This window comes from Struthio camelus, chromosome 2, assembly GCF_040807025.1.
Source record: "Struthio camelus isolate bStrCam1 chromosome 2, bStrCam1.hap1, whole genome shotgun sequence".
NCBI lineage: Eukaryota > Metazoa > Chordata > Aves > Struthioniformes > Struthionidae > Struthio > Struthio camelus.
In genome coordinates this window covers 141,574,277-141,600,627 of record NC_090943.1, presented here as the reverse complement: position 1 = coordinate 141,600,627, position 26,351 = coordinate 141,574,277, and the positions used below count along the sequence as shown (strand labels likewise).

The window sequence follows — 26,351 nt, the reverse complement described above, 5'->3', positions numbered from 1 at the left end:
AGCCCCTCAGAGGGGAAAAAAAAGAAATCAGTCGTTGTGAAACCGTCGCTTTCAGGAATATTTTTTATCACCTCAAGGGCAGTAAAACGAGGAACAGGCATTTTAATTTATACAGTTGTGGCTGTGACAAGAACACTAAAGGACAGGGAAAATGGCTGGATACATGCATTGGCACATGCTGCAAGCAAACTGCTTCCTGACGGATAGGCACAGGGAAGGACCCAGGACCACAGCAGCAAGATCTGTGATACTGTGCTTGCTTTGTAGCTCACTGTAATGGGGTTAAAAATATCCGCTAGATGTCAAGGCTACTTACAGCAAAATGGAGAAAAAGATTTTAATCCTCTGTGCTAAAACAGTGAATACACTTAAAAGGGCAAGGTTTTGCTTTCCCTGGCAACATCAAATGCACAAATACTTTGTGACCTATTTCTGGGCTCTCATCAGACACTGCCGGGGGTAAGGAGAGCGTAACTCTCACTCAGTTCTCCGAGCAGTTCCTCCATCTGACTTGCTGCCTCTGAGCTGGGCGCACAGCATGCGTTTCCCAGAAGGGCAGAGAGACACTAAGGATCCCCAGAAAGAGGCCTTCAGCTTTGGTATCCTGTCTGTGATAGGAACAGGGTGCATATCCCTTTTTAAAATGTATCTACCATCTGAGCTGAGATTCAGATCAAGTCTAAGATATCTAAGTTCGTGTGTCTATGTGTGAGCTATGTGTCTACGTTCTCTTTATAGTCAAAGAAAACCTACGTGGTATAGTCTAGGGAGCCCAGGGTACGATTCAGCTTATCAACAAAGCTTGTCTGCTCCCTAGGCTTCATGGAGATCAGTATCAACTAGATCTCTCTGCTATAATGGGAGTTTAGCTACTTATCACAAATATAGACGTATCAGTGTCTGATTCTCAAGCAGTGTCTGCGTTGGGACTAAAGGTGGGCCCTTTAGTATGATCCGGATAATCTACGTTTTGGGTCAGGTGTTCATTTAGCATGCAACCCAAACCACTGATGACCCACATTTGCCAGTATCTGAGAGAGATGGCTCCTACATGCTAGAGGGTGTAATGTGAGAACTGTCTTGGGTCCAGATGGATCTGACATCTCTGCTTTCTATGTGACTACTTTCCCTCTGCTCCCTGCAGTGGAAGAGAAAGGTCCTTCTCTGCTGAAGGCTACAAATCAGTAAAAGAAGGAGCAAGGTCTTTTCTTGTGTTCCCAAGCTCACAGAGAAGCAAACATTGCATATAAGAGGAAAAAGGCATGGAAGTAAGAGGCTGGATGAAGTCTTTTTCTCATTTTCCCTCCCCCCATTTAGAGAAAGTGGACAGTTAAACTAAGTTGCCTGCACTCTTTTCTGACGGAAAAAAAAAGAGTTTTACTTTGTGCGCACTAAAATCACAATATTCACTCCTAAAATAATCCTGTTGTCTCTTCTATTTCTTAACCTTATGTTTTCAGCAAACGGTTTGTTTGTCAAAACATGCTATCCAAGGTTTCCAGGATGTTACTGAAGAACTATTTTTTCTGTTTATTAATGAATGTTAAGATGATAGCATTCGATTCTATAAATACAACCAGACAACAACAAAAAAAACTCTCAAAATCATGACAAATGAAAACCAATCTTCTAAGGCCAAAACAGCGTAATAGCTCTTGAGTAAAAATGAGAAGGCTGTTCTAAGTCATCATAGACTTTTTTCACTTCGTTTCACATTTGTGGCTATGCAGAGTGATGCCTACTTCTGCTGTACCACAGGCAATTCCCAAGATTGTTGTTTCTTATGTCCCCTTTGAAATGCAAAGGGTGTAACAGACACAGAGTGAAGAAGTGTTTTTTGGCCTGACACTTTCTTATATGAAAGGACTACAAGGGACAAGTTAATTTGTGATTTAAACTCGAATAAGCCTACCACCCTCTCATTTTTGTAGCTCTGGTTAATAGATACGGCCCTGAGTGTGCTGTGCTAGCAATCTATCTGCTAGTAATAGGCTGAAGATCCTCCAAGCTTTAAACAGAGTTTCTTCCTTCTTCTATTTATAGCCCACTGAAAACCTGGCAGGTTTCTCTGCTCTCTGGCAAGGAATATTTCCCTAGGCCTGAAATACAGTTATCTTCTCTAGAGGAATCTCAGGGCAACGCCATGGCGTATGGGCAAGCCTGCTCACTGTCCTGAAAATTCATCTTAGCTTTATGAAGCCCAGATTTTTGCAAGGCGTTGGGGATTCCTTAGACCTTCAGATAACTATATATCCCTGTTGCTTAACCCTGAAGGGAGGAAGAAATGGGGAGATTTCACATGACTTTGGATGTGGTGCTCTACTCTAGCCTTCATGGTAAACCAAAATGCAACCTTATAAAACTGAACATCAATAAAATTCAAATTCATGAACAGAGATGGCATTCCCATTAATTTGGCATTAGTCTATGAAAATCTCTGTTCACACCACAGAAAACCCTAATAGAAAAAAACAAGCAATGAAGAGACTGAGAAAGTTGGGCTTTCCAGAATCTGGACAAAAACATGCCTAATTTGCATGTGTGGGCAGTAGCTTTTGCTCCAAAGCATAAGATGATTAACTGGGGTTGTGAAGTAATAGCATACTTCCTTCACCGGCTCACAACTACATATAACAAGATGGCAAGTACAAACCTCTGAAAATTTCAGCCCAGGCCATTGTCAAAGCCTCGCTAGTTGACTAGGTGGAGTGTCAGCCTCATCTAGTAAAGCAGGTCCTAAAAAGGTTATTTCTAATCAGACTGTAAAATATTCTATGCTAGATTGTCTTCAGCACTTACTCAGTATCGCAGTAGCATTACTCTTGCTGCAAAGTTTAATTAACAGGGAGATAATTTTCGCTGCTGCTTGACATGCTTGTGTTCAGAATGGAGCTGTGAGCTCTGGGCTACGAAACTCCTAAAATCAGAATGCTGGGGCTTGACTTCTATAAAGAAAAGGTGAAACACTTCTGCCATTTTTCAGTCAAACGTGCATTAGAATCATATTGAGGTCAAAGTGTAAAGATGTTCAGTACCTGTCTTGGAAGTGACTTCTTGTTTGCCTGTCCTTTTGGAGCTGTGAAATGTTTAGTTCCCTCTCTTCTCTGCCTTTGCTGATCACTGGAAGTGATACAGTCCAGCTGGCCTTTAAAAAGGAAGTCCTGCAGAAAATGCATTTCAGAGATTTGTTTTTTATACATTTCACTCTGCTAAATGAAAGAGTTCTGCTTGATTCCAGTAATTTCCTTACTGAAACCTGTTTGTGAAAATGGGAATTTGTAATTATAGCCTCTGACAGTTCAGAGTTCCCTGCCATAATTAAGGTGGGTAGTAGGAGTCCCACAAGTAACCAAAGACATTCTGTTGCTTTTGGAAGAGATAACATAACTTAAAGAGTTAGGGGAGCACCAGGGAAAACTTCATGCCTAGTTAATGAGAAAACTCATATCTTCTCAGTGCTCATTTAATGGGATATGTTAGCTACTTGTAAAGATATGATGTTATCTCTTTATAGCTTTTCTACCAGGTTTTCCCTTACAGCTGTCTCAGTATGCTAGAAATCTTTACAAGTGCCAGTGTCACTTGATGCCACTCTTACTGCTGACCTAAAGGGCTACACATTCAAGCCCTGAATTTGGACTTAGCCTTAACTGGTTTATGGAGCCTATCATGCAGTCTGTAGGGCTTCCTTGCTCTGGAGAGAGGCTGTCTCTCTCTATGGGCATACACTTAAAGAGGAAACTATCTATCTGCTCTGCTCTAGCGTCTAAAAGCATATATTATTTTTTCCCTCTTTTTCTTTTTGTCCCAGGCAGTAGGAGATAACCTTAGTGCCCCAGCCACCATTCCCTTTTCTAAGTACTCTGTCTCATGTTGTTGCTAAACACACATCAACTTCAAGGTTTGCCTTTGCCATCATTAACGCATCTGTTGCTTTTCTGCAGGGATCTGAAGGGTAACTTCAGTATCAGAGGTGTTCTATAAAATCAAAATATTTTCTGTCCTCTCCTATTTCAGTTAATAAAATTTATATCTCTTTGCATTAGCTAGCCTCAAGCTTCACTTAGGGAGCACTGAGTTCAACAGAGAATTGCATGCCGCTGTCAGCCACTGCTTTTATGCAGCAGCACTTCAGTCAAGCAGCCCCAGTACTGCCAACCAAGCGGATCTTGTAGTACTTGGCAGTAGCTCAGGACATTTCTGGGTCCAAGGGATACTGGAAAATCTTAGGCCCCAGTACTCTGCCCGTTCATCAGTCATATGTATTTGTACATGCGTGTGTGTATATGTATGCACATAAACATGTATACGCATATATTTCAGGGGGCAAATTGAATTTCTACTGGTGATGATTTTATGAATACAAATGACTGAGACAAAATACGGTGTCAAAAGTAATCAACTCAAAACGATAGATTGAAGAGAGAAATGAAATCTTTACTTTTTCTATTCCTCTGTTCTGTAACTGTTTGAATGTGGGAAAAAACAATGGCTCTGGGGTGGAAAGCTGAAGGCGAGTGAGTTGATGTATCTGCCATTCAGGAGTATAATCCTGTTAGTAAATGTAACTAAACCTACTGGGAAAAATATCTAAATCTGAAGCATTTCCACATGGGCTTAATTTCTTCACCTTTCAGTGCTTCTTAATAATGCAATTGCTTCCACTTAGCATTTATTTTTCTGAACTCTCATAGCTCTTTTAAACGGAGGTGAAAACCTCATGCTAAAACACTGAATGCAGAAAAAGTCCCAAAGATCTAAAGGATATCACACAGAAAAAGAACACAAAAGGACCAAATTCTCAGCCATAGCTACAGCATTGCTAAGTGCCAGTTTGCGCAAGCGAGAATCTAGCCAATGAAGAATGGAAATACAAGAGATTAAAATAGATTCTGAGGTATTATATTGTGATTTTAGTCTTTTGAAGTCAGTCAGAGACAACACAATGTATTGAAAAAGAAAATGCACACCAAGCCCAGCATTGAAATAATAGTAAAGATAAGAAAGAGTTATTTCTTAAATACTGAAGTAGTGAATTTATTTCTTTTTGTCCACATCTCTAGTTATTTTCTGACAAAAGCAAAATGTTCAATGCGTGTAAAAATATTTAAAATTAATATTTAGAATCATGTGTTACACTGAGATGGAACTAAATCCAATTCACTCAACCATAAACACTATTAGCTAGCAAAGCTTAGGGAACTGACTCATTTTGTAAAGTCTGAGTGACTTACAGTGAACACAGCAGTGAAGCATGTAGCATGCTTTAATATACTGAAATGAATATACCATTTATGTCTACTGCGTATGCTATGGTGTTAGTCTCTGGGATAAGCAGAGAGATACAATCAAGGTTCTATGTCTTTCCAGAATCGGTTATCTTTTTGTCCTGATCAGATGCAATTTTCTTCATTAAAATTATGAGTGACAAGCAACAGAGTAATTTCATAAATATTGATGGAGAGCTAAATTTCCATATATTGCTGTTGCTAGTGCAGTTGGAGAATGTAAGGCAAGAGATAATTATATATATTTTAATAGGAAATCCCTTATAAACATAATATCCCCTAACAGAATAGAGCCTGAAGGTCACAGAACCTCCACTTCCATAAAATGATAAAAGAATCTTGCCGTCTAGTCCCATTATTAGCCCTAAGTAGAATCTGAAAGGAGAAATGGTTGCCATTGGGTTAAGCTGGCAAATATGGACTGATTATGTCTCTTTAAAATCATGATGACAATGTGTCCTCTATGATGCCATTAAACAGACATATACAAAGCTATTAAATAATGCTAAGGAGTTTGAAACATAAAGATATGGTGCTCCAGTGCAGCTGTTGTCTCTGACTGCCTTATAGGAAGACTCTGAAAACGCCAAGAAAAAAACACGCATTTCAACATTTGGAGGCCAAAAAAATGAGTATTAAGAAGCAGATTAACCTTAGAGGACATATTCATTTTCACCTTCTGAAAGGGACTGAACATTGTACCATTTTCATTCTGCCATTGCTGTGGACACTCTGTACTTAGTATTACCTAAACTGAAGCGGTAGGTCTTTTAGGAGTTAGGAGTGCCTTGCACTGTGTAATGGAGTAAATTACTCATGCAATAAGAATATACCAAGGTTTCTGTAGTGGCAGATAATCACTGGGGTCCATCAGGGCTATGGAGGGAAAATGCGAGGGAATGGCAAGAGGAACAATGAAGTTATGTCATTGCATGCTTCAGCACAGTTGAATGAAGTGGTCAGCAATGTGTTAAAGGTAACACAGCGTGTCCTCAGAATACAATATATGGTCAGATCCTTCTGGGAGAAAAAAAGTCTTTTCCCTTTCCTGGATCATGACTGGATTTATAGGAAAAATGTATAACTTTTTGCCTGTATGGTATACTCCTTATGTGTATTTAAGGCTTACTAACGTGATTAGTTTCAGGTTGAAACGTTGAATAACATTATTCATTTTCAGTTGAAAATAGCAGACATGCAAGCCAGAAGAGGGCCAGCCATAGCCACAGTTTGACCAGACTGGGGACAAGACCCTTCTGCATGTCAAAGCAAGTGTTCTTTGCTAATTCTGGATGCAGGTTCATTGCCCACTTTTCAACAAAATCCTCGCTACAAGGTCGTGAAAGTCATATGTATCATTTAAAAGGCAATTGTTGGGACTTATTAAGGGGTACAATAGCCAACTTGTGCAGTCATGTGATCCTCTTCTGCTTTTTTCATTTTTTTCCCCAGAGTGTTGATTTTTGCACTCATTGGTAATCATCTTCTAGGGACAGAAGATACACAATGCACTTAGAATAGGGAGGCTGTGATTTTGACAGGTGCCTTTCAGTGCTACTGTAGCACAAATAGCAGTAATGCTAATCATCTCAACAGATAATGAGATAGGGAGTTTAATTCTGAGATACATATACATCAATACATCTGGTCTGAAATCTTCACAGAACAATGTGCTGATGTGCTGTATGTTCCCACAACACAAACTTTAATTTTAAAGGTCTTAAACATCTTCGTGTGTGAATCCACCTAGTGTATTACAATATGTCCTGTCAATGATATACACTTTACATGGAATGCTGTCCTTATTACAAAATATGATTACTTTCTACTGTTGAACAGGGAAGGACATGGTAAAATTTCCGTTTTTGCTGTCAAAATGGCTTTGGCGACTCTTTGTGGAGGAAAGATCATGGACAAATTAAGATGTAAGTCTTCTGCGGGGCATACTTATGTATGTGCTAATCGTTGTTGTACTTGGAGAGATAACAGTGCATGTAGGGAAGCAGGGAGTTAGAGTAAGTTATAGTTTCATGGCTGGGTTTGGGATCTGAGCTAACTACACCTCCAAGTAAGTCCAAGTAAGCTGACTGAGTTTCACAACAGACTTTATAGTTTTGAAGACCAGTCATGCACATATTCTAGTTCTAATGGGTGAAAATTTGATTTTTTTCTTTGGGGTGATTCAGGGTGCAGTCAGATGCCTCAAATGTTCAACATCATAAAGCATCATTTAGTAATTTCTTCAGACTTTTTTAATAATACCTCTCATTTCACGCTTAAAAGTACAATATCATTATGTACTCTTTATATTTCTTTTCCTAGGGCACAAATTAATTCCGTGTATTTTGCAGAATGGCTTCTCATTTCACAGAATCTGTTCTTAGTTCCCAGACGGCCAAGACGCGGTCTAGTTGGAGCAGCACTGAAATGTTTTTCTGTGTCGTGCTGTGATGTCTCTAGCTCAGGTCCAGAACACCATTTTCCAGACTTTTTGTCCAAAGGATTAATGTCTTCAGCCTTCAGCTTCCTCTGAGCCTTCCACCACAGCTAGAGGAAATTAAGTTTACAATCTGTTGTTGATTAAAGTTAACAAGTAGAGATTCCCAGATGCTAATTTAGGCTTCCAGGTTTGGTACCCTTTTTTAGTATGTTATTTCTGTGTAGCGAATCAAGTATAGAATGGCTGTAAATGAACACAGTTTGTTCCTTAGGACACTAAGAATAAGGAGAAGGGACTATCCAGTGGAAGGCTGGAATATGATGCAGGTTTTCTGTTAGCGGTTCCAGGGTCATGTCATTAGAATAGCCATTGCAGGTTCATGGAAAGGAAGCGGTTGCCATTCCAGCTTGAAAAATGGTCAAATGTCCCTTCATCTGTGATCCTCTGCTGAGCTTAGGATCCTTTTAAATAAGGGGAAAAGTGAAGGCTGAGAAAGGAGAAACATGCAACTCTATCTAACTCTGTTAGATAATAAAACTTTGGGATATTTTTATAAGTAAACAAAAAGACAAAAAAGGGTAACAAGGCAAATAATGCATTTGAAAGATCTTCAGTGTTTTGGGTGTCCACAACAATAAGTAATTTAATGAACTCATTGTCAAGATTTAGCTTTTACATGGTAAACTGGCAATAGGCAAAAACTTGATATTGCATATCTTGTCAAATTAGATCTTCCTTTTCTGGTTAAATTACTGCCTCATGCAGTGCATCAGACTCCACTTAGAAAGAATGGCCACACACAATGGAGGAAAACAGGGAAATGTTAATGCCAAGATAAGCTACTTTTATATGGATCATTCTCTTTGGTTTCTGTTAAGTGGGGCTAAATTAAAGGTACAGTATTACTGGATGTTTCCATAAGCAGAAATGTTGAAGTGCTAAAAGTGCTAAAAGTGTTTAGCACTTTTGGTTCAAATCAATATTACTGCATTTAAGAGCAAACCTGTAGCTCCAACTGAAGTAGCTTTCTCCTTTTCTTGTCTTTTTCTCCTTCAGATATTTTCTCAATGATTTCAGACTCCAGTGGAGTGATGGTTTATGGCAGATACGACATGTTTCTGCGGGAGGTTCTCAAGCTGCCCACTGCTGTTTTCGAAGGGCCTTCATTTGGTTATACAGAGCAATCAGCAAAATCCTGTTTCTCGCAACAGGTAAAGACAGAGCAAGCATCCTAGACAGCCACTGTCAGTCACACCTCGAGGCAAACTGTGACTGTCTTCCTTTCTTACACATACGTGCATATTCACCCAGGAAATACATGATTGGGTGGAGGGGAGATTCACATTTCTACCTTCGGGCACATACGTTGGTTAGGTACACACACTAGGAGGCTAGCCTCTATAGGGTTCCCTATATAGTTAGATGAGAGAGAGAAGCTTAGCCAAAAAGTGATTCAGAACAGGAACCCAACTTAAATGTTCCTAAATTAGGAAGCCTGAGGAGACTAACCTCCTAATTTGAACACATACGTTCGTTAGATACTTACATTTAGGTAATGTGAATGCCCCAGGTCATGCAGTCCTTCATTGCAATTTGTTGTTGTTGTTACAAGCACATATGAGACGTCACCTTCACCGTATAAAGCCCAGCTCTCTCCAAAAATCAAGCTACATTGTTCAAATGAGGGGCTACACATGCAGGAAGTTTGGCAATGACTAGAAAGTTATGTTGATGTGCTCTAGGTGACCCTGCTTGAGCAGAGGTGTTGGGCTAGATGATCTGCAGAGGTCCCTTCCAACCTCAACCATTCTGTGATTCTGTCATTCTGTGACGTCTTAAACCTTTTTTGAAAATGAGAGTTGGTAGGCAATGCCAAATCCCTATCCCCTTACAGATATCCTCAAGGAGACAGAGTCAGGAAAACAATGAAATTGCACTGAAGAAAATATGAGATTTTCCACAACACATCAAAGTGTATGGGTGCGCTGACTAGCACTTCAGGATATCCCATAATGTACCTGTGGCTGATTGACCGCTTCTCTAAACAATGGAAAGAGAGAATTCTTCTAGCTCTTGCCACACTGAGTAATGCTATAAGCATAAAATAATGGAAGATGCTGAAATTGGGGAAGTGTTAGAAATAAAAGGGGCGTTTTCATTCTCTTATTCTTCCATTTGCTGCCAAAATATAACTCGATAGTGTTGAACAAATAAGTTGAATGGAGCAGGAATAGTGTTATTTTCATGTAAAATAATCTCATTTTTTGTTTTCCTTCAGTTTCATCACTAATCAATAGGTACTCCAGTCAGCTGAAAGACTATTGAAATTCATTCATTGAATCATCTCCCAAATAATTTTAAGTAGCAGTGCTGCATATTTAGAGATAATCTTGTTTCACAGAGACATATTTAAGATACCACTTCATATTATGTTGAAGAATCTACATAGTGAAATGACTTTTGGTAGTTTTATGTTAAAATAATAGAACAATACTCTTCCTTTGTCAGCACAGCATTTGAGCCTTGAACATTAGACACGGTATTATTAAAGATCAGAAAGCAATTTCTCCTTTTTCCTTGTAAAATCTCGTTCAGGCTTCAATTTCTACCTAGGCAGCCATCAGAAATGGCCCTTTCCTTGACTTTTCATCCAAATGACAGCAAATCAGATATACAAAGTTGCCTTAAGAAACAAATATTTTCCAAAAAGGCACTAGACTAATGTTTCCCTTACATTCACTTAATTTAATTGTTGTAATGTGCTGCACCAGGGATGAAGCAGAGTTTTGAAATGAAACTCTGAACAACATAGCCCTATGACACTGTGATAAACGGTACCCACAGAGTCTTAGTCACACCTTAGGTCATTCAGTCTTCCGCTGTCGCCTTGGGATAAGTTTGACACTTCCTATGTTGTTCTAAACATTCATGAAATTCAAATATTCTGGTGGAGTTCTTTGATCAGATAAAATAGAAAGAAATATCACACATTTATGAGTACAGGATTTTTCCTTACATTATTAAGACATTACTGCTCCAGTCCAGTTTTTAAAGTTTCAAGTGAGGGAATTTCTTTCTGTTCCCGTTAGGTTGTACATCCAAAGATCTCAATATTAGCACGTTCATTCTAATATTCTACTACATTTTTGTTGTCTTTATTGCTTCCATTTCCTTACAGTTTTATGCCTCAAAATATCACCATCCTGGGCAAACTTCTTCATTTTACTGTAGCACAATATCTGAGAAATGTGATTAGGTTGAACAATTCCTTTGGAAAGAGCTGAGCTAGCATGTTATCAGAGAAATGGCCATACCGCTCTTTAATCTTTCCGTGTGCCAACTAATGCAACATTCAACGTTCAATGGGAACTTCAGACTTCAGCTACTCAGCTGTAATGTAGTAGATTTGAAGATTAAGCTCAGTTTTATCAGAGACTGTCTTTAAGATTCTGGATCTGGTAAAAATAAAAATAATAAAAACAGATTTTTCTTTCAAAACTGAAATATTATTTTTAACTGTCTTCCAAAAGAAGGTTGACAATTTTTCATTGCAGTACCTGAAAGACAAAAAAATTCAGTCCTGGAAAATCTCCTACTGTGTAGAAAAGCTTTGAAATGACAGGATATGAGCAATTGGGATAATTCTGACTACCTTTTATCCACAGCTAGGAAGCTAGATTGATAGCATTATGGCTAATGCCATGTTTGAGCATTTATTTGTAACAGAGTATTGGTACTGTGGTTATCCAAGGAAGCTCTTACGCATCTGCTTCTAAACCTAGATCCCGCCTTCGCTAGAACAGAACATCTGGGCATATTTCTGACTGAATCCATATTCTCTGCTGTGTAGATGAGACCTCTCACTCTCATGTCCATGAATCACTCTCTTTTTGTTTAGTACTTCAGTGCATTTTGAGTCAGTCTGGTTCTAGTCAGTGTCCCCCCATGGAATGAAAGGGGGAATGAGCAGGTTGTTCAGGTATCCCCTTTTGTTTGCTCTCAGTGTGGATCACTTTTGCTTACCAGAAGCCTTTCAGCCCTCTAATCTGTAGATTCGTCAGTTTTCAGGAAAAAAAAAATTTCTGTGAATGATTTTCTGCACAGGATGTTAAATCCCTTTCAATGTGCATCCTGTTTGCAGAAATGTTTGGTTGTTTCCCATTGCACTGATTTATTTGATTAAACCATGTGTTTTCCTCTGTCTGTGAACCACTATTAGAGGGAATGGCTGTTCAAAATAGAAACTACAGTGTTTCCTCACAAGCAAATTTATGGAACAGAAATGCCAGAACAAGTGATTTAATGCTTCAGAACACGGATCTGGGGCTCAAAAAGGAGTTTTATAGCCACCACTTTCCCCCATAGGTAGAATTAATGTACTATGATATTGCCTTCATCCTAAAAAGTGTTATTATAATAGAAAACACTTTTTCTTTCTCTTTTTTTATCCCAAGCTAAAAAGATAGACACTAGCTTCATTTTGTTATCACTTGGCTAAGTGTTGTTCCACAAACCCAGACTCCATCTGCGTGCATCATACATTTAGAAAACAGCTTTCACTTTCAACTTTCCCAGCAGCGGATAAAAAAACTGCAGGAGGAAAATATGCCCTTTATAATGTATGGGAATTGCTCTCTTGTTGTCCTTTTAAGGGATACTGCTCTCTCTAATCCATAAAATCAGTGACCACCGAAGAAGTTTGTCCATAAGGCTGTCAGGGAAGCCAAATTGTTTTATTTGGTGCAAATTAGGTTTTAAATTATAGCTGCGTTCAAAAGCTAATCCATTGTGGAAGAACTGTCCTGTCTCCCCATTGCTTGTTCAGAGCACTTCTGTGCCAACTTCAAGAGCACGGAGAAGACTTCAGGCTGCTCTTTGCAATATGGAACATTGGATGACTCTTCCTTTCCTAGTTTCAGTTTTGCCTTTTCACCCTCAGTTTTGAGTTCCGCTGCAGACAACACTGACATTTGCTGATGGCATTGGTCAGCAAAAGCGTGCCAACCATCCGCTGAAGGTCTCCTTCGGAAAGATGCTTTTCTGTGAGCTGATACTTACAGCGTAGAATACTTATTAGGGAAATGTTTATCCACTCTACAAAGATGGGAAGACCGTTCATATGACAAGCAGATGGTAGCTATTCTGATACCACATGGACAAAGACAGTTTTGAGGGACTTACGCAGTTTTGGTTCCTCTTCATAGGACGACATGTCTGGGCTTTCATACTGCAGGTTTTGTGGAAAAGGCAGTACTTCAGTGAGACATAAAGCTCATATTCTGGCTATTTCTATTCATTAAAGAATTAAGAACGCTGATCATCACAACTTATCTGAAATGTTTTCTCTTAAGGGCAGAAATTTGTATATATTTCCCAATATCCTGCAATATTTCAACCCTGAAACTGTTACAGAGTGAGATGTTGTCCAGTGATCCCTCTATGTATAAGAGCAATGATTTTCTTTGTATCTGGCTGCAGTTGTATATAACTGCTGGAAATCTCTGTCTGAAATCTTAGCTCTTAAAAGCACTCCACAACACACAGAGGTGATATATATTACTGCATAGCTACTGTTTTTCTTTCTCGTGGGGTAACCACAGTTTTTTATCTGGTTAAAGCAGTAGCTTGTGCAATCAGATATGAAGATTTAGCAATCCCTTTGGATGAGGATGCCACTTAAATATGTGTATCTTTAAAGGATATTTGTAGGCATTCTTAAGAAGAATCAATATTTTTGTATCTAATTTTACTTGAGAGGAAGCATCAGCTACTGGTTTCTTAAGGACTCTCCATCCTTGACCAACTGGTAACTGTGTACTTTAGTACACACTATGTAGCCAGTGTATCACATTCAGGAAAGAGCAGGTATTTATGGTGAACCTATCAGGATGAAATATTACATATATGTATCAAAAACAACTGCACTAAGATGATGACTGTGATGACTTTTTCCAGACATCTAAGAAACTTAAACTCTTAGGTTCTGCTTTTTAAATCAACAGGGATATTTTAGAGTTGAAATCTCTTTGAAAGACCTTTCAAAGGGCATAGACCTTTAGGTGCTTAAGGGTACAGACAGGTCAGGAACGGTCAAGTCAGCTGCAGGCATTGAGTGTATGCAAATGCTTACAAATCCCACAGTCAGCGTTCACCCATGACCAGTTGCCACGGCTCAACAGACAAGCAGTAGTTTCTTAAATCACACTAACTCAGTCTCCTATGATGGTCTGTCCATACCCTACATTGTTTCTGAAATTATACTCCCTTATCATTCATTGTTTGTAGGGCTTTTCATTTGAAAATTGGTAATACATAGTAATACCTACATGCACATGTATTTATTATTTGGCACTTAAAACATATAAGAACCTGAAAAGTTGAATGTGGACGTTATTCACAAAGGATCTTCAGGCAGTGACTTTAGAAAAGAGTCTTTGAAGTGAACAAGAGCTAGGTGTCACTATCCCAGCTTCATGACAAGGACTGCTAGTCATCAGTAATATATACATTGTAACTACTAAAAATAGTGTGTAAAGCCTTTGGCAATATCAATTGTTCTTTTTAGTAAGCGAAAGTTACAAGTAAACAGTATCTGAAGCATGTTCCCAAGTGTTATATTTATAAGAACAATCTGCAATCATTTTGATATGTCTGATTACTGATTTTTTTTGTGCATATTTGTTTGCTTATTTGAGCAGAAAAAAGTCACACTAAACACTTTCTTGGATACTCTCATGTCTGATCCCCCGCCACAGTGTCTAGTGTGGTTACCACTTCTGCATCGACTGGCAAATGTTGAAAACGGTAAGTAACAGCTGCTGCCCAAGAAATTAAGAGTTGCAGCAGTAAAATTTTGTGCAATGGCTATCTCACTCTGTGGATGATTTTGTAGGACTGTACTGGGGTTATTGAATGCATGTGCCATTTGTTAAGTCTGTGGTAAAATGTTTGAAGTATCCTGTTGGTGATTCAGCCAGGAATATGGCTTAATTTTCCTGTGCTCAAGAAATTATCCAGACTGTGTCCTCTCCTCCTGTGCTCTGGATAAGCAAAGAGTGATAGGACTCGATCCATCCACACACTTACATTTGGTGAACAATCAAGGCCACAGTTTTTATTAGCTATGACATATGGCAGTAGAAAAGGAACAGCTTGGCAGTTTCCTTTCATGCAGTATACTTGGCAGGAGAAGTCCAGCGCAGTGTAAAGTTGCTTGTGTGAAGTGTAAGGACTTAACTGCCTCTTTCTGCTTAAGTATTGTCTTTCCCCAAAATGAATAGATCTCTGATTTTAAGACAGGAAAGGACCAGGAAAATCAACTAATTTGATTATTGCATGGTGCAGGTTGCATGTCCCTGGACAATAAGATCTTTGTCAGCCTTGCCGTTTCTTCTTCAATACCTTAGGAAAAGTAAGCTCACACTCATGAATGTAGAGGCCCTCCAGCTAAACCCTTCATGTACTCTCTCTAGAAGGACACAGACCATGTTGCCATGCTGAAACTGCAGGGGCAGAGCTAGAAAGCCTGTGGATCTCGCTGCAGTGTGTGGCTACCAAATTGCAGCCTGCAAACTGTATAGTTCCCCACGTAGTTCTGGAAGAGCTCCCCAGCACCAAGCCAGTGTGCTTCTGCTGTCCAGAAAGGACCAGCATTGCTAATACTGAATAGAAAAAAAAAACCTACAAGATAGTATGTGCATCCTTATTTTCTTGTTTAGCTGGGTGTACTTGTTGCTAATGTGACATGTCTTGCTTATGATCATTAGGAGGAAATGGTGTTGACAGTCATTATTCCAACACTGTATCTCTAGAAAAAGGAAAATTTAAAAACAGAGGGCATTTATACAGGAAAAAATAAAAATATCAATTTAGCAATATAAATAAATGTATTTAAAACAAACGAATTTCCCGCCCTGTATTTTGCCTCAGAGGTTGTTGTGTAAGGTGCTTGGTGAATGTTCCTGTCTTGTTACTCCATGAAGGTTTGCCTCTAGCGTAACTGAAGCTTTCGGACACTGTAGGGAAAAAGAAGCAGGGACAGGAGGCAGAAAACGTCATATATACTCACACAGGTGGAAAATAAAAATATTTATACCATATCGCCAACAAGATTTGGGGCTATAGGAAGTGGGAGTGCCCAGCCATCTTTTTGGTGCTGAAAGGAGGAGGAGGAAGTCGTATGTGTTCGCGCGTGTACCGAATCACCACTGCAGTTAAGAGGCAATAAGGTGGGTAGGATGATGTTGCCAAGTCCTTCTTGTCTACCGTCCCAGCTATCAGTCCGGCCTTCCTCAGGCTCTTATCATCGACCCCTGTCCCCCACCAGCTTTCCACCATTTCCCACCCCTTTGTGCTGCAAAATCCTGGCAGGGAAAATATAAATTTGATACACTCTGCACTTATCACAAATCCTCCCAGATGGAGCCTTAAGACAGCAAAACAGAATATGCCTGGGAGAAACAAGATGTACAGTACCCCTTGGTAAATTTGGTACATGCTATAGTGAGGAGAGAGGAAGAGAAAGAGCAGTATTGCCAGGAAAGTGGTTCAAAATGTTGCGGCTGGGGGGAAAAGTCCCTAAGCCTTAACGTGCTCATTATTACCTGCCTCTGAGCAGAATAAAGAACAAGACCAAGTTGGTCCCTTCCATGGCCCATTTTCAAATTTGGGCATCCAGAGGTAAATTTTTAAATCCATATATAGGTACCTAAAATGCTGTCAGTTAGTACAGATGAGCCACAGGTAATCAGAAGAGACAGCTATATGCCTAAATACATTTTGTGCTTCCAATAGTCAGACACCCGCGTTGTTAGATTTGTACGCTGAGGCTCACTGCCTCCGCTGCTAACAGCGCAGCAAAACCTCCCCGAGTAACGCAGCTGAAAGGGTGAAGGGGATTTTCTCAGTTATGTGTCTCCTCTGTGATGCATTCGGTTACACGCAGCTTTTTGGTGCTGCACACAGGAGGTGGAGGCGCTGGTTCAGAGCGATAAAAGGGTTTGGGGCCCAGCGCAGAGAAGGTTCCTCGCGGACTCGTCGAGCTCTCGCAGGGCAATCTCCGTGGGGCAGAGCTGCCAACGGCACTCGTTGCTGCAAGCTGCTGTAGACGAGGAAAGGGTTCGCTCCTCCGTTCGGGGCTTCGTTCCCGAAACCTCTCCCCGCGGTCCCTCCGGCTGGGCTCACTGTGCCGTGTCTTCTCCCGCGCAGTCTTCCACCCCGTCGAGTGTTCGTACTGCCACAGCGAGAGCATGATGGGGTTTCGCTACCGGTGCCAGCAGTGCCACAATTACCAGCTCTGTCAGGACTGCTTCTGGAGAGGACACGCCAGCGGTTCCCACAGCAACCAGCACCAAATGAAAGAGTACACGTCATGGGTAAGGGCCGGCTCGCGCCTCGCTGCGCACCGCTTCGAGCCCCGCCGGGCGCAGAGGAGCCGCCTGCCGCCCCGCCGCGGCCCGGGCTGCGCTGCCGGGCCGGGTCCCGGGGCGGCCGCACGCGGCACAGAGCGGAGGCGGGAAGCGGCTTTTCTGAGGGTGGAGTGGAGCCGCCGGGCAGTGCCGGCCCGCGCTGAACGGCAGTGTGGCGGAGGCCCTGCTCACAGTAAGTTTTCTCCTTTCCGCAGGACGCGTGGTAAAACAACCGCTCCGCCTGTCGCCGGCGGCCTCTGCTCGGCGCGCTGTTGGCCGCTCGTGGATGCCATGATGCATGCTTAGCGCGCGTTCATCAATATTTTCAATCAAGTGGCTGCGGCATATGTGTAGCATTTGGTGCGGGCCTGGCACGGTAGACTCGAGCATGGTCACAGACTTAGAGGGAAAACCACATGTCAGCTCTTTCTCGTTGCTGAACAAAATAACTCAACACTTTTGCTTAGCTGACTGAAAAATATCAACAGCTACATCAGCCTTCTCGAAAGGGCACCAACTCTGGGCGCTGAGCGCAGGGCACCAGCTCCAGGCGCTGAGCGCTCCATGCGTGGGAGCACAGTCCTAGCAGAAGCCCTCGGTCACTGGGAAACCCCATCCTCCAGGGCCCGAACCATCAGCAGAGAAACTCTAACTAACCCCAAATATTACAGAAGTATATTGTGACCAAAAAGAACGTGAGGCAGGCGGCCAAAACTCATGTACGTACAGGGCTTTGCGTATATCTTTTTTACAAAGTTCTCAAGCCTGCCACAAGCAGTTACAGCCCCGATCCTTGCAACATCTGCCTTTCCGTGGCTGGAGCAGGCAAGGGTTAAATTTAAGTGATGTGCTCTGTATGCCTGTCACACAGCCCTGCGCTTGCCTCCTAGCAGATCTGGGTCTGTAAATGTGTTACTGGGTCCTAATTGCTTCTAGCTGCATAGACATGACTGACTTGAGTGCAGTGTCCGAGTAGGGAGGTGCCCACTACGCAGCTCATATTCCGCTCCGAGTAGCAATGTGTGCTATAAAATTATTTCTCGCTGTAGCAAGGGAGCTGTAATTATAGGTAGGAAATTATTTCAAAACTTAGGATTTCTGCTGAGCAGAAAACAAAACGTGAGTGCATGCCTAGTGGTTCCCAGTGTTTTGTTGTTTGAAACAAATGTTCTCCTTCAAGTTTGAAACTGCATTTCTGTAGTGTTATTAGCATTCGCTCAGAACAGGTTAGCATTCTCCATAATGCTTCTATATCGAGCTTCGCATGCGGGTTGAAGGTGTTCAGATGCATGGTGGAATTCAGCTGATTAAATTCAAAGTGAAATTGCATTTATAATGAAAAAGAAAGAAAGCCTGCATTTTACACATTTAGATTAGGATTCTGTAATAGAAATATTTCATTATTATCTTGATTACAGTAATAACTTTGAGGGATGTGTGTGCATCTATAATACCATTCCTGTTAAGCTCTAAAAGCATTTTAACTTTTCAGCACATTGACCTGTATTTTGGGGGAGGATACAGCATAAGGATCATTAGCCTCTGTTTAACTGATAGAGAAAGTGAATCACAGAGAGGTGTGTTGAATTCTCTGAGAATCTCTCGCAGAGCCTAGACGAGTTCCCAGATCTCCGAGCCCTGTGCAGTCTCAGGATCAATCTACCTTAGAAAAGGACCTGTGATTGGGAGGATGACTTCTCTATTAACGTGATCAATTGTAAAGAATGTCTAAAGAAAACTAGAAAGCAAAAAATGGTAGTTTTTTTAGGCTTGCGCTGTGGGAAGATTTGAGGCTGAGAAGCATGTTTTATGCACAGAGCCTCTCGGTTTTTTGGTAACAATGGAAGTGTTTCAGCCCCTTGTTGCTTGCTGTTGCCATGCCAGTGCTATTCCGGCCGTACTGTGTGTGAAATTTCCCTGTCCCCATTGCTTTTCCCAGCCTAGCGGGGGCCAGGGCTTCTAGGGGAGACAAGAGCAGACTTTTGGATCAACAGCTAATGAGTACAGGACACTGAGGAGGGAAACACTAGTGAGGAGGAAAGAATATAACAGCCTTGGATCTGGCCCATAACTAGAAAGGAAACTGTCTCGTGCAGTGTATCTATATGGACAGGCACGAAAAAATTTCTTGTGCTTGCGCTCTTAAGTTGATGAGGTACAAGCTATTCGCCAGGAGACATTAACTCTATGCTGTCTTTCACTATTCAATATTACCTGACTACGACATTGCAGAGAACCCGTGGCAATCTGCATATGTCCATATAGATATATCCCCCCGTAGAGCCTACTTGAAGGGCCACTGAAGGTAAGAGTAACCTTTCCACTAGTCTGCGTGGTCTTCAGCTTACTAGACTCTTGGGGCAGTGGTGGGGAAGGGAAAGGGCGAGTATAAGACCATATGAATATAAGCAGTAGAGCTACCTGTTGTTTTGTGCTTCCTTTAGTAGAAACAGTATGCACCTTACTTGTCCGGATTACCTCTACCTTCCTTGTTCCTCCCAGAAATCACCTGCTAAGAAGCTAACTAATGCACTTAGCAAGTCTTTAAGCTGTGCTTCCAGCCGTGAACCTTTGCACCCAATGTTCCCTGACCAGCCTGAAAAACCTCTAAACCTGGCTCATATTGTGTAAGTATCTGTGTGCTGTAGAAAAAGTAAGCTTTGTTTGAGGTGTTGCTTACATCTAGTGCAGATAAGATAACGCTGAACAAAATGGAAGGCAACGAGGTGAGATCAAGTTCAATGCATCACAAGTGCAAATTCACCCACAGAGGTATTTGATATAAAGCTGTTCTTCTGTGTGACTTAACTTGAAAAGTCAGTGGAATATGTTCATGTTACCTGCACAAATACTGGGACATAGTGTGTATCCCCATTCTCGTAGGAAGCAGAGAAGAAATATCCCTGCGATTTCATATAGGTCCAGTATTTAGCACTTTGGGATGTATTCATGCTTAGGACATTCATTTTGCCGTCTAGAGGCTCTAAACTTCAGTGTATCTATCTCATGTATGTCTTACGATGAGGCACTAGAGAAAAGTGAAGCCGACCAATTTTGTTGAAATCGGTGTCAGTTCTCACTGACTTAAGTGGAACTGTGATTTCACCTGGCCCTGAAGACTAGCTATGTGATTCTGCGTAAGATTTGTGTCTTTAATTACAAAGTAATTTGAAAAGGTTCCATTATCTTTAGTTTGATATCTTGGGGAAGCAAAAGTAGCATTTGGTAAAATAGTTTGTGTCATTAATTTTTCTCTGCAGGAATCAAGCAACTCATAGTAGAGAGAAAATATAATTGTGCAAGGTGGGGAAATCGTCACTTCAGATGTCTTTTTTCTAAAGGATGTCCACCACCTGTACTAGCAGTTGCTCACATTTTCTCATCTATCAGTTTGTTACCTTTGCTCCTTTAGTCCTTAAGAAAAAAGTTAAATTTTCCGAAGAATTCTGGAAAAATCAAGACATTGGTAGGAAAAAAGTTTGGAAAATTTGGGAAAATTATTCTAGAAGTACTGTCTTCCAAATACTTCTCTTAAGACTGTTCTTTTATATTTTCAGTCACCTTCCCAGGGGCACTGATTGAAGCCTTTCAGGCAACGGCCATTGTAATTGTATTTGCATGCTATATACCTGAGTTACTGGATACTGAAACTATTCCTATCTGTAATTATTATATGTATTTATATTTGTCAGTACTGAACATTTTTATGTAGCACCTTTAAGGATAAGTGCCCACAGGCCATCGTGAGCTGTATATCACATTGAGAATTCATCTAACCTACCTGACGTTTTAAGGATAGTTTACGCTGATGGTCTTCCTTGTGTAGGATACGCATAATGGGACTTTTCCAAGGCAGGAAAGAATCCTCTGCTTTTAAAATGTGAGGTGCCTCTGATAGATATTTAATTCCAAGTCCTTGTTACTCCAATTGTTAGTTAAAATCAATGCACCTCTTTATAGCAGTGTAATGGGGGCACATTGTTCTTTGGAACATGTAGAGATGGAATTGCTAGTGAGCGTACTATAAAAGCCTAGCTCTGTTGGTGAGTCAATGCTAATTTCACAGGGCAGATTCTGGCCATCCTTAAGAGAAATGGAAAAAGACAGAGAGCATGAAGCTGAAACAGAAGCCTCTGCTTCATGTTGCCTGGAGGCCTTCTAAGGCCTATCTGTACCTACAGATAGCAGATAGTAAAAACTGGGCTACTGTGAATGAATTAAATGCGTTTAGGGAAGGCAAGGCAAGGCAAGGCAAAGAGAAGGTACCGTTACTGAGTAGGACCTGTTCTAAATCTTTGTTCTGAAATTAACAGCTTCCCTTCTTCCTAAATAGGCAGACATAATTTAGAGTGAGTGAACGTGAGAATGAGTCACCATCTATTTTGTTTTATGATGTAGTTTTTCTTTATCAGTAGACTGAAAGCAATATAACTATATTGTGTATTATGACACCTGAGTGAAAAACCTGTAAGTTGTGCAGGTAGCATGATCTACAGTGTCACACACATAAATTAATTGAGGGGAAAGATATGCTGCAGTACCTCATTGAGAATACCTTCTTGCTGATGTGATTTTTATCTTTAAAAGTAATGGAAGATAAGAGGTGAGAAACAGCTCTGGGCAAGAATCCAGGCAAAAAGGTTTTCATATATGCATTTAATGGAAGAATTCTGGCAACAAAATGGTATTCTTTTTTCAGTAGTTTCTACCTTAAATGGGGGCAAATACTCTATGCATTTTATACTCCCTTTCCTTTTCGTTGTTCTTCCACATTTGAGTGACAACACACAGAAAGACTGCACAATTTTTCTGTTTTACGGGTGCCACAGAGATTTTTCAATTAAGTAAGAAACACATCTAAAGCACATTTGGAAGGATGTAAAAAATAGTTATCAATGTGTGGTTAATGTGATGGAGGAACTTCTGAGTGGTCATTTTGCCTTTCTATAAGTAAGATTGGCAACAAAAAAGAAACACCAAGATCTAGAGATGACAAGTAACGTTATTAGTGTGTCATGGAGGGATTTTGAAATGCATTCTGCACTGGCCTGACTTTATTTCCATATAAGCCCATGGGACCATTATTTTTGGTACCAGTGTGAAAAGATTTGACTAGCATGGAACACTTTGGAAAATTTCTGTTATTTAACATCTTATTTTAGTATAAGCATGTGCTATGCTATAGCGTGCATTTATTACTTAGCATATTCAGTAAATGCATTTTTAAGTGTTTTCTGCCTCCTTGGGGAGAGTTAATTGGGTGTCCTAAGTTCATTTTCATCAAGAAGCTTAACCACTCACTTCCAGAACTTAGGCTTAACCCCTTCACTTCCAGAAGTTTAGAAATGACTTCCAAAGGGTATAGATTTGTAGTCAATTGCTAAGAGTTTTCCTTTGGTTTACCGTAAAGTCTGCTGTTCTTGTCTTACCATGTCACACGTCAGATTTTATACCTGAACATCCATTTGATATCCAAGCTTAACAAACATGAGGAATGTGATGGTGGGCACCAGGCTTTAAGAAACTTGCCTTGGGAAAGCTCAGATTAGTTTTAATAATAGTTTTATTGATAGAAGAATTCAAAACAAATGCTAATCACAGACCATTAGCAAAGCCTTAAAGTTTATAGGCATTTGTACAGAAGAGCAACTCTGCACATGTAAACAGCATCAATGACTTTTTATGCATAGAGTCTCTCGTGCTTTTTGCAGAATCAGGGTTATAAGAACGCAGTATGTCCAGTGCCCGACTTTTACCGTATACATTTTAAACTGACAATTTAATTAATGATCTCTTTTCCATTTCATTTTGGCTGCAAAAGAGATACTTGGTGAGTATTTTTCTTCTTTAGTACACTTGTTGGAGGAAAAAAGCTTGCAAAAATTCTGTAATCTCATCATTACAAATCCCTAACTTTGTCAGAGACCAGAACCAAAGAAATAATTACTTTTGTATACAGAGATGTAGTGAAAGGAAAGAGGTCTCTTGGGTGTTAGAAGTTCTCCCTTCCATCTGTATTTTGGGACGGAGCTTAGAGAAGACATGAACCTGAAGTGGATATGTGGTGATCTGCTGAGGTTCGTGGGCACAGTGTACCCCCTTCCCACTCAGGCAACAGAGGTGAATCAGGTACAAGCCAAACCGCAGCCCTCACCAGGAACTGTCACAATGGCAGATCCCCATCTTGGCACCTTTCCTGCCCCCTTGCCCTGGGGGGAAGGTCGGGGTCCAGCCTCTCCCCACTTCCCCTGTTGCAGTCTAGGATTGCCCAGCCCAGCATTGCACCCGTCTGTCAGAAACCCCAGCCTGGGCAGAATCAGTATTTGAATATATTCACTGGACAGTGATTGCACTGTGAAAAGAAAAAAAAGCTGCACAACAGTAGTTGCATGTAGTTGGTATGAAATGTTGCTCCTAAATCAGTTACCGGTTTACGATTCCTAGCCCACAAAATACCAGTTGCTTGCCAATTAAATAAGATCAGTTTCTAAATATTCCTTCCAAGTTTTCTTTTGAATTTCTCTGTATTTCAAGACTCATACCAAAGGGACTTTTCTATTTCTGTTGGCATCCCTCTTGGCCTCATCCAAGTTTCTCGTAGTTCTGGTGAACCGGTCCATGAAAAATAGTATTAAACACTTCACTGTTAGGCCGTAAGTAAATTGACTACACAGTCATCTGTTTCTCTGGAGTTTATTGTATGGTTCTGCAGACAGAGGGTTAGGCTAAAAGTATATTTTCTTATAATGGAATAACATGCAAAACCCTGCATGTTTCTGTAGCCTATTTTAAACTTGTTAAAATCAGTAGGGTATTTTCTTGTTGAGAAATCACTTTGGAATTGTCAAAGAAGACATTTATGTGTTTTTTTCTAACAGATAGAAATTAAGAAAGGAAATAATGTACTAATAGTTCACTTCTGTGCGGAACTGGCTTCCTTAATATCTTATGCAGGATTTGGATGACTGGTTGTCCTGCAAAATCAGAGTTCAGTGGATTTTCTGGAGATGGCTACTATATTTTGATTTGTACATTTGCAGAATTCAAAAAGCAAGCTAGGCCTTTCACAGAGCTTAAAGGGGATAATAACCAACTTCAAATCTAGGCAATCTGAAGTCTGACTTATATGTGGCTTCAGGTTCTGTTTATATCTTATTGAAATCCCTGTGATTCTAGTATCATGTTTTTCAGTTTTTTCAAAATGTCTGTATTTTTTGCCTAATGTTGCATAAGAAGACCATTTAGAAGAGAAAATTTCTTTTTGGTGGATACAGAAGAACAGATTATGTATACAATGTTTTTAAAACTAGGAGATAAAAAGAAAGCAGAGGACAACATTCCTTCTCATTTCATTTTTAGTAAGAGCAGGAAATGAAGAATGTCATAATAAAGCCATCATTATTAATGTGTCCTTTTTAACCAGCTACATATTTTAAATTTTGCTTTTGAGATGTTAAATACCAGATGAAAAGCTTTAAAGTTAAACCAGTTTTATACTGTACATAATTAATGGGGCACTCTAGGGTGTGGGTACACTGTAGCCACTGTGTGTATATGGTAGCATAGAGTTTAGTACAGATGATCATATGAAAAGCTGTGCAATTCATCGGCAGTTACCCCTGCAAATCTCCATGCTGCCCGAGCTAACCTAATACTCCTGCTCAGCCTAGCTCGTTGAAAGCAGTGACTGCACCATAGGGCAGGACTGCATTTCCTTTCTGGAAGGAAAAAATGACATAGTAATTATTTTCGAAAATAAGAAAAAGGATCAAGTAAATTACTTAAAATCCAACTCAGAATGCACACAAACATAGTTTCCTTCCAGACCTAAGTAACAGTATGTTTTTGTTGACTTTTGGTTAAAAATACAACATCTTTGATTTGGAACTGTTGCTATTTAAAGCAGAAGATGCTAGTAGTAATATCACTTTAAACAAGAAGATCGTTTAATTCTCTGTAAATACTGTTGCTGATTGGTTTTTTGGTACAAAATTAATACATTTGGATATTTTGCCTTCTTCTAGGCCTCCCCGACCTGTAACCAGCATGAACGATTCACTCTTCTCCCACTCTGTTCCCTCAGGAAGTCCTTTTGCAAACCGAAGGTGAGTTCTTATCCTAACTTATATTATACCATTATATGAGGAAGATGGAGGTTTCTATTTTAAATTCACTTTTTTCCCCAGAACAGTAGTACAAAATTAACAGAATATGAGCAGAGAAATGCCTCCGTCGTTTCAGATGGATTCCCAGATATCAGCTCCAGATTGCTAGATGGAGAGCTAGAATTAGGACACTCCAAAGCCCACCACAGAGCACAGAGCTTCAGCTCTTATTTGAACCCCTGAGTCCCACTAAATGCGCTCAGGTGCAAACTAGGCACCCTCTGACAAGGGTTGAAAATGGGCTGTTGGTGACAAGCCGCTTTGCAGATGTAGCAGCACTGTGGGGAATAGAAACTGAGACCTGTATGACATTGCCTACTGGGAATGCCTACATCAGGCAATGCAATACCATGCAGAGACACCTCAGCAGGCTCTGAACAGGCTTGCTTGCAGACCAGAAGCAATGCAGGCTCAGTAACTTATCGTTCTGCCCACATTAGTGAACCCCTGTATCTCAGCGGAGTTTATTATCCTGTTCACTAGTGCAGCCATGTGACTTCCAGTGCATCACAGCATAGCACTAATTTGTGTCCTGTACATGCACCTAGTGAGTAGAAACGGTAGCTTGCCACCTGCGAAAATACGAGCCAAAGTTTAGCTCGTGTCGGTCATGTCACAAGTGGGAATGCATTTGACTCAGAGTCCTCACAGTCCTTACGTATATCACAGAAACTGTCTGGAGGATGCTGAAGAAAAAATTCCTTCAACATATATTGCGTCTGTATAATCTGTATAATTTTTTGTATTTCCAATATGTGCCCCTAGTTTAAATAAATATGGCCATAACAGCTGGTATGTGATCTGTAGGGCATAGAACAGAGAAGCTGTGTTCATTGATGCTGAAGATAAATTTGGCAATCACTAAGAAGGACTTAGAGTGGGACCCCCAGGAACAGCCATCCCTAACCTGGAGAAAGATTCAAATTCAGTCCTCAATTTTGTAGCATAATCTAGTGTCATAGATTCATTTCAACTACTAAATTAAAATCCTGTAATAACAAGTTTTGAAGTCTTCATGTGAAATGTATTCGTCCTGCAGACCAATTATGAG

General features: G+C 40.5%; 1 protein-coding gene across 19 annotated transcripts in view; it reads left to right on the top strand.

Annotated features, from left to right (window-relative positions):
• Positions 1 to 26,351, top strand: part of DTNA (dystrobrevin alpha) — a 234,673-nt gene that overhangs the window by 164,101 nt on the left and 44,221 nt on the right. For all 19 annotated transcript variants that reach the window (XM_068932776.1, XM_068932782.1, XM_068932778.1 and 16 more), the window contains 6 exons: positions 7,128 to 7,213; positions 8,785 to 8,939; positions 14,427 to 14,532; positions 16,936 to 17,102; positions 19,638 to 19,762; positions 25,160 to 25,240. In XM_068932776.1, the coding sequence (XP_068788877.1) occupies positions 7,128 to 7,213; positions 8,785 to 8,939; positions 14,427 to 14,532; positions 16,936 to 17,102; positions 19,638 to 19,762; positions 25,160 to 25,240 (720 nt within the window). The remainder of the gene's footprint in view (positions 1 to 7,127; positions 7,214 to 8,784; positions 8,940 to 14,426; positions 14,533 to 16,935; positions 17,103 to 19,637; positions 19,763 to 25,159; positions 25,241 to 26,351) is intronic.